This window comes from Pararge aegeria, chromosome 7 (genome assembly GCF_905163445.1).
Source record: "Pararge aegeria chromosome 7, ilParAegt1.1, whole genome shotgun sequence".
Classification (NCBI taxonomy): Eukaryota; Metazoa; Arthropoda; class Insecta; order Lepidoptera; family Nymphalidae; genus Pararge; species Pararge aegeria.
In genome coordinates this window covers 650,690-662,808 of record NC_053186.1, presented here as the reverse complement: position 1 = coordinate 662,808, position 12,119 = coordinate 650,690, and the positions used below count along the sequence as shown (strand labels likewise).

General features: G+C 34.2%; 2 protein-coding genes across 6 annotated transcripts; both read left to right on the top strand.

Moving 5' to 3' along the window:
• Window positions 1-251: 251 nt before the first annotated feature.
• LOC120625415 lies at window positions 252-4,827 on the top strand. Of its 5 annotated transcripts, none has more exons than XM_039892475.1 (7): window positions 252-418; window positions 1,228-1,331; window positions 1,708-1,834; window positions 2,110-2,177; window positions 2,670-2,769; window positions 3,219-3,355; window positions 3,922-4,827. In XM_039892475.1, exons 2-7 carry the CDS (start codon window positions 1,238-1,240, stop codon window positions 4,158-4,160), a joined length of 765 nt encoding a protein of 254 aa, XP_039748409.1. In that variant the 5' UTR covers window positions 252-418; window positions 1,228-1,237; the 3' UTR covers window positions 4,161-4,827. The 5 variants fall into 5 exon arrangements, with proteins under 5 accessions (XP_039748409.1, XP_039748410.1, XP_039748406.1 ...); XM_039892476.1 differs by having other exon boundaries at window positions 252-515; window positions 3,219-3,346; XM_039892472.1 differs by having other exon boundaries at window positions 252-515.
• A 1,090-nt stretch (window positions 4,828-5,917) lies between these two features.
• On the top strand, window positions 5,918-11,345 carry LOC120625327. The gene is made up of 6 exons (XM_039892362.1): window positions 5,918-6,404; window positions 7,178-7,301; window positions 7,996-8,109; window positions 8,194-9,231; window positions 10,276-10,424; window positions 11,038-11,345. Exons 1-6 carry the CDS (start codon window positions 6,266-6,268, stop codon window positions 11,079-11,081), a joined length of 1,608 nt encoding a protein of 535 aa, XP_039748296.1. The 5' UTR covers window positions 5,918-6,265; the 3' UTR covers window positions 11,082-11,345.
• Window positions 11,346-12,119: the final 774 nt, after the last annotated feature.

Genomic DNA, 12,119 nt, shown 5'->3' with positions numbered 1-12,119 from the left:
ACTGCTGACAGAACTGCGGAAATGAAATATTCTATGACATACAATACTGATTAAAGTTGCGTTCAAATTTAAAAGTTTTTCAATTATACATACGTATTATTTGGCAACATTGATTTCTAGTACTACCGTATAAAATAAAGTCTGTATTATATTTTACAAAGGAGTCGATTATATTATGTTTGAACGAGTTCTCATTATTCATCGAAAACTCGTATTAATACTTTTTCATAAGAGTCATGACATTTACAAAATATTTGGAAGTAGTTGGTATCTAAGGTACCGAAATATTTGAAAAAATATAAATGTTTTATTAAACAGCCTTTTTTCCAAATTTTGAATTGGGAAACCCAAAATACCGTTTTATCTTAGGTACTTACTGAAACTAAGTTTTCCGAGAAATCGCTGTTGAATGAATACGGTAAACATTACAATGTCCATGTTCTAAGAATTTACATTTCAATCAAACACTGCAAACCACAAATCCTTTTCTGCATTCTATACTGAACGTTTCAATGGTACGTTTAATCATTGATTCTTGGTTTATTATCATTCTGGATTAGTACTATTCTCTTTTTATATTACATTTAATAGGTAAATAGCTACTTATATTTAGAAACACAGTGAAAAATAATTTAAAGTCAAAAGTGCTACAACATTTCCCAACCTCATTATTGATTCGAGTATTGTAATAATAATAGTTGAACAAGACACATTTAATTGAGACATAAACCAGATAAGAGTAATAAGGAAAGAGAATTTGGAATTTATATGGAAAATGGCATCCAGCCTAATTCTAAATTGCATGATTATTTTACCATTAAAGACGTAGCCTGCGATTTGCAATGAAAGCATGTTAAACTCGAAGACTTGCTTGAAGCATGTTAAATGTGAGACCCTAAAAGTTAAATTTATTTAAACCCTATTCTATTTTGTTGCATATAATATTTGATGTCATATCTGCTTATGTATATATTTGGCAAGCTAACTGCTACCTATACATATTATCTTTCTAAAACCAATGTTTAGTTTTCGGCTCGACAAAAATAGTATAAACGCGGGAAGACAGTTGTTATTAAAACAAAATGAGGAAATCCTTAAAACTGACATAATATTTTAGTTTTTTCCGATGAATTGTATTTTAGCGCACAATGTTTTCAAAATAATCATGTGTATTTCTTGGCAGGAATATTCGAATGCAATTCAGTTTGCCATTGATTTCTGTTACAGTAGGCTGTTAATGAGAAAAAGTTACTACCTTACCAATATGCTCTGCTATTTATTGTTTTCCTTTTTCTTGACCGTTCCGTCAATATTCGCGGAAGATGTGAGCTGTAAGTTTTACTTTTTTTTTAAATTAGTTTTACTGTATTTGCGACAACAAATAATTTGGCAGCATCAAACGTTGTGCTATGCTTATAAATCGTCATTCTTATCAACCCATTATCGGCACCACTACATGGCACGGGTGCACTAAATAAATAATAATATAATAAATATATTACGATACGAATATCAATAACAGCTGTCCAAAAACACTTATAAAATGGCTATAATAGGTATATCGCGAGTCAAACTTAAAAGTATGAAAATGGCTATTGCAATTGTATACAGCGTCGTAATGTATACGCTTCTTGATATGGATTACTTGACGTTGAATATAAATTGTATGTTGAATCCTTGTGTGGACGTAAGTTTAATATGTCACAGATCAAGCTTGCGTAGATAAGTACTCTAGAAAAGGCTACCAGCCGTGGCAAGAATGGTCCGATCATTATACCTGTCACCGATACAGATGTGAAATACGCGATGGAAAATATTTCATCGCTGCTGTTGGGTAAATATATTTCGTTTTGTTATTATTATTATAAGGATATATTTATAAACGGTTAGGAAACCTTCATATTCACACGAACGTAAATAGTAAAAATGTAAACCAACAACTGGACTGCAAAGGAGGCTAGGTAAGTTAGGTTTAACTTTCTATACTTAAGTTGATCACCGAAAGCTGAATCTCGGACTGTGTTTAATCGGGGAAATTCACTAAAAATACCAAATAAGTTATACTGGCATATTTCCAATCTTTTAACAGATTTTTTAATAAATTCACAGTTGTAGAAAGCCGAAAATACCAGAAAACGCTTTAGAATGCCACGAGTATATCGAAGATGAGAATGTGGGTCAGTATAGTATACATTTTTAAAGTTTATTTTTTACTTTGTAAGTCACCGAAGTAATTAAGACTACAAAAATATGGACTTCATGCAGTATATTTGTATATGGAGTATATTTGTACCCGTCGTATTTGTCTTTGTCATTAGAGTAACAGGCAGTCATGAAATGTCCGAAATTTTTCATGATGATATGAACCTATAACTACGGGTGATTTATAAATAGTAATAGGATAAAAGCCACTTTCTATCAGCTCTCAAATATCTTTATACAATATTAGTAAAAAACCAACATTATTATAGAATTCATAAGCAGAACAGCGTTTCGGTCAAAATACTCTCATTTTACCACGAGATTGATCAAAACAGTTATTGGCATACCTGATGCACCACCGCACCGTACCTCTCGCATTCGTGTTTCCTAGTGTACCGAATAAATAATTATTTTCTTTAATATTGAGATATTTTTATGTTTCATTCATGATTTCTTAAACATTTTAGAATTTCCTACGTGTTGCGCCCGTCTTAGATGCGTCGTGGAAGTAAACGGTGAACGAATCGTTCAAACGAGGGGACAGCCTGGGGAATTGTTTCCAGACAAGTAAGGAGTTCGCTATTTATATAAGTTATTACGTTTTGATTAAAAGAATTTTCGTTACTGGCGCAGAGTTAGGAAATAAGGTAAGATAAAAAGAACACGTTAAACCATAATAAATACAGCTCAGCTAATTCTAGTCTAAGCTCTAAATGTTTAAAATTTTATTTTATTTCTCAAGAGATATCCATTTGTTTAATGAAACATGAAGGCATCGCTTTAAAGCTAGCAGAGATGTCAATGAATTTCCAAATCAGTCCGTTACAATAATTATTTTAGGCCAATTCGATAATAGTTCGTTAATCTTGATATGTTAGTTTTAATAAGTTCAAAAATAACACTTTTCTTAATCAGCTAGTATTTGCCTCTAGAGATATACAAAAAATGTAGGTATTAATAATAGGGTCATTCTTTTATTCTAGATAATTCATTCGTTCACTTGTTCTATAATTCAGACCCTGGAAGGGCCAACAGAATGAACCTAGCCCGGCCGTAGTGGGCATGCAAGGGATGCAACAGAACACGGTGAGCGGTGAACCACAAACGCAGTCTGCACCCGGCATATTCAACAGCAGAGGCGCAGGCAAGCCAAGTAATTATTAAACTTTGGTAGGGTGGGTCAAACAAACAAAATTGATAAGGTACATCCAAAGGCTAACCATGCCTTGACAAAATGATTTACTACAAAGGAAAATAAAGTGCCTCTACGTGTACTTTTATTGCATCATCACACGATTTGGCTGCCTATAAATCTGAAATGTTTACATTTTTTGTTTAATTTGAAAGGATGTACCATTTAGATAGTCCCATTTTAATTTGGTGAAAATCTAAAACATTTGAAATATATATCGTGACACATAGTAAGTATGGTTGATTTGGTTTTTAACCGATTTTTCAATAATTATAGTTTTATTTGAGAGTTTCACAAACAAAAAAGTTAACAAAAGGACGATAATATAACTCTGCAATGTTTTTTCAAAAACTTCTTGTACATCACTTGTACTACAATAGCAGAAGAGATCGATAAATAGTGCTGTCACTTTCGTAATAGTTCCTGTAAAAAATAACAGCACGACGTTATTTAGCGTAGTGTAACGGTATCAAGAAGTTTAAATAAACAGTCAATTTCATAAATATAGCGAACGATATTCCCGACAGCGGATGGCAACGATATTAGCGGACGGCGCTTCGTGGACCCTTACCCAAACCAGATGCAAGACTCACCCCGGAAGAAGCGCTCAACAATCTACCCCCTGTTCGAACTGGGGACCATCCGCGAGGGGCGCACTTACCCACAGGCCAAAGTCAATGGTTATACACCTGAAAAATACACTTCGTATTTTCCATATACTGTGAAAGCTCTGTCTAACACTAAATTGCATCTAAATATGTCATAAAAACGCATACATAATTATAATGGGCTATCATAGGTTAAAGGAATTTGTTAAACATTGAAAAAGTCGATTTCCAATATAATAGCCGAGGGCAACGTTTTAATATTTATGATAGTTGCTATTGCTATTGCTATTTCTAGTAAAAAAGCGTATATGTAAAATCTTTGCCGAATTGTTGTCCCTTACACCAGACATCATTTATATTGCTTTCTGTTAATAGTTTTGTATGAAAAGAGGTCAAAGAAAAAATTACAAATTAATGTTATTTGTTACGCATGCCAACATCATCTCATTGCTGCCAAACGATTTTGATTTTCACGATAATAGAATTAACGAAATGGCTTCGGACGGTTGACATTTGAAACTTGCATCGGTTACTATACAGTTTCCACTAGTGCACAATTTTACAAATTCTATCTTTATGACAGTGCACACACTCAAGCAATCATGATCTAATAAATCGAGACAAGCAATTCATTTGAATGAATGGAGATCTGTAAAAACAATGAAAGAATCAATGGGCTGGCTACATATCACTTTCAAATTCGTACGTTTACAAGTTGTCTTCTACCTTTTCCTTTAGTCTGTGATACCATAATATATGCCATATTATTATTATTGCATCAATGCACTATTTCCGTTTATTCGTAGTTTTTATTTATTTATTGTTTGTTTGTAGCTTTTATTTATTGTTTTTATTTTTCCTTTGTATAATAAATATTTTTAGTAAAATGTTTGCTTTATTTCTCATAGGTTCTAAAACAGTTGAGAAAGTGAAGTAGTCAGGGAAAAGTGAAAAGTAGAGGATTTTTTTATGGAGGGTAGAGGTAAGGAGAGTCATCTTATATGGGAGAAAAGTTGAAAAAGTGTCCAGTTGTATGCGCTAAATAACAGTTCAAAAATCCTCCACAATGGCGCTGGTGGATGCACAGGGTATGGTATGAATGTAGCAATCGTAGATGAATTGAAGTATGCCGAGTTAAAAAATTTAATGTCATTATCGACTAAAGTAGTTAATTATTGAGAATTTCAACAACTTACGTTGTACAAAATATTGTGGTAAATATAACCTTACTTCCTTGTATCTCCATACTTCCTTGTTTATTTTTCAAGCCTACTCTAACAATATTTATATTTGGCGCTTCTTTTAAGAGTTACCCTGATGCAAATGTGGCGCCATCCTAATTTAATACATTTTGACGGCACTTTTTCATATACACAGATGACTCTCCTTACCTCTACCCTCCATAGATTTTTTCTAACATGTGAGATCACTCAGACACATGACAACTGTTAATGATAGACGAAAGAGGCTCGTAATGAAACTTGAATTAGAATAATTTGTACAATAGTCAATTTTCTTATTATACCACTTTCTATAGAATTTAAAAGTGAATCGCGAGTGTTGAGTGAATAGTGTTATACTTCTTATTGTATTTTAAAATAAAAGATTAGATTAAAAGAGGATTAATGTCTTCAAACTCAATTCTAACTGAACAGGAACGCACCCTTTTGAAAGAAAGAGCCAAGCCTTTTCCCTGTGGGAAATGTATGTAGGACTACCTGTAACTTGCCTAATCTTAGTTAATTATTAATTATAATTACTACTAGTCATAATTACACGGAAACAGGACCGATAAAAAAAAAACAACAAAACCGCAAATAGCATCTGACACTTCTGAAGTTCTGATAGATCACAGAGAGTAAAGTACTCTTTAATATTCATCGTTCTTATCTTAGGTAGATTTTGTGAGACACAGAGTAGGTACATTGAAATTCAGATTTTCGATTTTCGTGTTGTGTTGTGTATGTACTAAATACCTGCAATTTTATTTACCAAAGTTCGAAAGTAGAGGAAATATTAGTGTAATATCCTTTAAAATTATTGAATTTTAAAGCCAAAATAATTTTAAAATGTTGTTTTACAGTTTAAGGATTTAGGTACGTCCGCTAGGTATTACAATTAATAAAATTGACTATTGACAAAAAAATGATTTTATGGTACGAGTTGGGTTTACACTCGCTGTTAGATCCGAACTAATTTCTCCTGACTGCTAAGCTGGTCAAATAAGCCAATATTTATACAAATATCTAGTACAAGTGGAGGTATGGAGCCTGTAAAACCATTTGCTTGTACTATGCCCGATTGCGGCATGACCTTTACCAATGAGGACCATCTCCATGTTCATACGAAGAAGCACGATATGGTACTGCAGTTGGGGATGGAGCAGAAAGCGGTATTTGTTGGTATGTGCCTTTTCTAGAGTCCTTAACATCAAAGATATACTTCGGATTGTGCTCAAAATCTATTAGATCTAATTCTTTCACCCTCACCTTTTTACACTGCTAGTCACCGTCAAGATCTGTACCATCACATGTATGCTTTCCATGTTTTTAATGTGGACCATCAACATCCAGTGCTGGACATAGGTCTTTTTCAGGGTAATCCAGCTCGCTATGGTTTTGTGCTACTTGTATCCAGCTAATTCCTGTGACTCAATTTATGTTGTCTATCCATATAGTAGGGGTCCATTAACACTACACCTGCCGGTGTGGTGTTGCCACTCCACTTCCTTGGGGTTCCCATTGTCCATTGGTTCTCAGAGCTATGTGCCCACTCATTGCTGCTTCAGCAATAATAAATAAATATACTACATCAATACAGGCAACACCATCTAGCCCCAAAGTAAGCGTATCTTGTGTTATGGGTACTAAGATGACTGATGAATACTTATAATAACAGATAAAACTCATGTTCATCACACAATCATTTTCGAGAATTGTATTGGTCGTCAACAGTGATAGATCTGCAACAAATACTAGTATGTGTCATTTGCACTTAACACTACAAACAGCACGCATCTGTGTTCGTTATGGGTTTCCTAGACCAGGGTGCATTTTGGAACCCTCATAGCTTTAGTTCAAATGATTAAAAAAAACCTGTCACTTTAAATTCCTGTAACAAATGGCCTTATGTAGGTTTTCCTAATATTTAATAATACTAAATTTAATTTCCACAGCTGATCAAACTCCTACACCGACCAGGTTCATAAGAAACTGTGAGGAAGTGGGACTGTTCCAAGACCTCCAGAATGTTACTGTTAACCCATTTGATGAAGGGTTTAAAAGAGCTATGGAGACAAAGTAAGTAAGAGACTAAATATGAGAGACTATACAACAATTATTTCTTTTAAGTGGACCTGTTTTGTTTATATCTATAATGTATCTTCATACTTATCTTTCACTATCTCTTTATCTTGCTTGCTGTTTTTAATAATTATGTTTTATTCAGTGGCATGCACTGGGTTTCTTACCAGGGTATGCATAAAGCATGAAAATTGCATAACACGGCAAAAATTCTCCTCCTATACGAGTATGTATAAAGTGCACTCCACTGGTATTACTGCCTTACTGCTCTGCTCAATGCTTTAAAAATTTCAACTATTATAAATTAAAGTACTTTTTTGGCAGTGTTTAGTATAAAATAAGATTGTTATTAGGTGTACTCAATTAGGAGTAACTTCTATGACTGCTTTTGCAAAAAAAAAAGTATGCAACATGTTCAATAGCTTAAAAACAACTAAGAAATAACTTTTGTAAAACTGAAAGGTATCCCAGTAAGTACCTTTACCCAAACGGCTAGTTCTTTTGGTTGTGTATGTATGATGGGACTAAATGAAATGGTATTATTATACATTTCATAGTAATAAGCTTGCCATTTTTTTGGTAAAAACATTAACAGAGGGTTTACATATTTGATTAATAACATACTGGTTATCATCTGTGGTATATTAATGAATTGATTTGTTTTTAATTTATGATTTTCCATTCTTTCCAGGCATGGCATGCTCAACCTAGAAGGCCCATCGTCCAATGAGGATGTGTTACACACACCAAATTTAGTTTTTCCATTGGAATCTGGCGATTTCCAACGGAATGTTACTATCAGCAGGTATAACTGTTATACCTATTTTAGAAACAAATATTTCTGCTATTTTTTTTACATAAAAAATAACCAATCATTTTATTGTTTTAGATCATCAAGCGATGAAATATGTGCTGTTAAGGAATATGAGACAACTAAAATATCTAAACTAACTAATGAAGTAACAACTATCAGTCGAATTGTAGGTAAAGATGATGTATCAATAGTTAAACATGCAGAAACAACAACCAATAAAGATAGTTTTAACGAAACATCTGTGTCCTATACAAATAATGTCATAATACATAGCAACGTCGAAATTAGACAAGACATAAACATAGACACGAAGAAAGTGTCTAACCACACAGATTCTGTGACCAAAGACACTATTAGTATTGATGAATTAGTGAAATTAACAGATAGTAATAAGAATAAAGACAAAGTTCCGCCTATAATGTCACAAAAATCACTAGATTTTGTTGTAGACAGTCTTACAACTGATAATTTAAATCGTGATGATAATTTAGCTAAAAACATAAAACGCAATATTGATAAACATGATAAAATACAAGAGAAAGGTCATTCTAAATGTAATTTTGATAATACTAATATAGTTTCAAATGAAAATGATAAAACAACACCAAAGTTAGGTGAAGATGGTTATTATGAAGTAATTATTAAACTTCCGAACGGAAAACGCGTTAAAATGAAAGCTGTAGATGAGACGGAGAAACCGGTCAGTGCGAAAGAAAAACTAAATAGCACAATAAGAAATAAAATACGAATGCCTGTACAAAATCCGCTTCTAAACCCAGTAGTGCAAAATATAGTGCCTATATCTACTGGTACTCTCATACCAGTGACATTAATGAGCCAGAATATGACAATGAATCAACCATTTCCCATTATGCAAAACGTCATTCCAAAAATACCGATACAACCTCTCCATTCGATGGTGAAGACAAATTTCAAAACTGTTAAGAGAAAAAACTTAAATGAAATGGACACTATTTCAATCCTCAATAGCAATAGTAAATGTAAAGATGTACAACAAAATGCCAATGAAACAGAGAGACATAGCACCAATAATGTTAATTTTAATTCAAGAGCAAACTTGGACAGTCGTTGTGAGGCATCTAGACGTTATCGGTGAGAACTTGTTTTTTTACTAAACTGCATTAAAAGTGTTTTTGGTGTATGTAAATTTGTATGAAGTTGCCTAACTGTTGTGTAAGCCCACTTAATTATATTTATCTTATTCTGCTTTTTAGACCAATGCTATTATAGCAGCAAAAGAAATACATCATCTGTGAAAATTTCAACAGTCTAATTACATAGTCCATGAGATACTGCCTGCTGTCTGACAGATGGACAGATAGACAAACGCACATACGCTCAGTGGAGTCTTAGTAATAGGGATCCGTTACACCATCTCATCCCCTCGCCATCCACCTATCAGATCATCTAATCAAATATCAGAAGTGTGATTCAATAGTTTCATAAATTTTTACAAGCTTTTACTAGGTGGATCAATGCAACTGAATTTTGAACCCCATCCCAACCAATTGAGCTTAAATTTTGCATGTATTTTGTATGGATGAGCAATTTTTAGGTTAACAAAAATTATGGAACTCGCATCATCGTCACCGAACGCTTTGTTGTTAGTTAAACCCGGTATTTTTTGAAGTTATGCTTCTTTTGGCGCGTTAGGGAAAAATGATGAGAGTAAATTTTTACGATGCGCGCGCACTCCGTCACCAAAAACCGACACCCTGAAGTAAGCTATAAGTTTTGAAGTGACACTTTCAATTGTCAAAGTCTGCGGGCTCATTCCGGTGATTTAATTGATTCAATTGTTCAATAATCTCAAATTTTAATGTTGAGTGAAACTTGGTTTTCCGATAACTAACTATCTATTAGTGTTCCAAATTTAATTATGTTTATTATGCCCATTTCTTTAATTATGTAGACATTTTTTTTTGTGATATTTAAATAAACTTTATTTAACTAGATAGTGTGTTGTAATAAACTTTCAATATCTTTTTTCTATTGTTAGTGTAGTTTTCTCTACAAACGTAGCATAAGGCGTAAGATAAAATTTGTGAAAACATTTTTATCTTGTTACGCCAAAGAAGTATAACTTCTTCATAAGTACACACAAGTTTTCTTTTTTGATTAAATTTATTATTTCAGAGTAAGATTAAAACAAACAATGCAGAAACAAAACGAGGAAAATAAACATTTGCGGGAGATCAACCGGAGGCTGGCAGAAGAGAAGGCGGTTCTACAAATGATAATCACACAACATATAAAGCATTGTCCAAACGGGGAGGATCTTAGTCGTAAGTAATACATTATAATGGCTACCAGCTGTGCCCCGCGGTTTCGCCCGAACTACTTGGTCGTAATTTTGGACCTGCCAATGCATAAGTTTAAACGATGTGTTAAAAAACATTTAATATATCGTGGTTACTATACGATAGATGAATTTCTTAATGACAAGGCTGCTTGTAAGGTTGCCTGCTTAAATATTTATTAGACGCAATATTATGCAGGAACATAGCTGCATTCTATCCCCTACTTACTGTGCTTAACGTGCTCTCTGAGGCGCGGGGGGTGTATCATCCCCAATTTTCAAACTCCGGGATAAGAATTTCTTGACAGAAAAACCCAATTCTATTAATCGGTCTGACTCAGGGTTCGAACCAATATACCAACGAGTGCAAAGTTTCGCAATCCTTGGCACTTCGGTTCCATTTATCTGCACAGCGCAAAGAGTGAGGTGGCACTCACGTGTCAAAACGGTTTCCCAGTATTGTCAATAGATGGCGCTGCTCTGGTACCATATAAATTGTAGTTAAGTTTCACGCGGTTGAATAAGTAAACGTAGGTAGAGAAAATCTCACTTTTTGCAAACACTATTTCTGAGTTTAAATGATTTATTTCTTGTTGCAGGTACTTTACAAGAAAAATGCCATGTACTACACAATATAAATTAACGTTACACCACAAATTATCACTATAGTTACGTGCCTGCCAATCTGCATTGGGGCAGCGTGTTGGGTCTATGGTTAAACGATCTCTAATGATGGAGGAGGTGTTTGCCCAGCAGTAAGAATTACCCCCCATTGATAACAGATGAGAGTCTACCCACAACGTTTGGGTGTCTGCAAGCGCGTATCACAAACGGATGGAGTGTTTCTCGGAGATTAAGCATATTTATGGCATACGCGATGTTGAAATTAAATTATTTGTTATTTTTATTTAAATGTTTAATTTATCCAGTTAGTCAAATGGTTACAATGCTTGACTACACGAGGTTCTGGGTGTATATTCGCGCACACCTCAGTGCTTTTGATATATTATCTTAAAAGAAGATGCAATGCTATCTTTGCTGCTAATATAATTAAACTAAACAGTTTGTTTGTAGCGGTGATGTCCCAGTGCGTAGGAGCTCGACTTAACTTTCAGGGGGCTGAGATGGAATCCCAGCTCTACATCCCACTTTTAACTTTTCAGAGTTATATGCGTTTAAGTCATTAAAATATCACTTTCTTCAACGGTGAAGGAAAACATCGTGAGGAAACATGCATGCCTGAGAGCTCTCAAAAATGTTCTCGAAGCTGTGTGGATTCCACCAATCCGCACTGGGCCAGCGTGGTGGACTACGGCCTTAACCGCTTCTCATTGTGAGTGGTGACCCGTGCCCTGTGGGCCGGTAATAGGTTGATATGATGCTGACATTATAAACTTCGATTACACAAATGAACAATCTTTGCTAGGTAGCTGATTTTTTTGTAGGTCATAGACCAAGTAGCAGTATACCTGTAGTTTACGCAAGTGAAGCAGCAGGGCGCAACTAGGTCATAATATAATTGAGCTCTAAAGTGAGTGCAAAGTGTGATATTTTCTAAGTTTGTTGACTTATTCGATAGCGAGGAAGTTAACTATTATACGTTTATATGGTTCCGGAAGAGCGCCATCTAGTGACAGGACGTATTCAGTTTTCCAGTGTTATAACTAGATGGCGTTTTCTC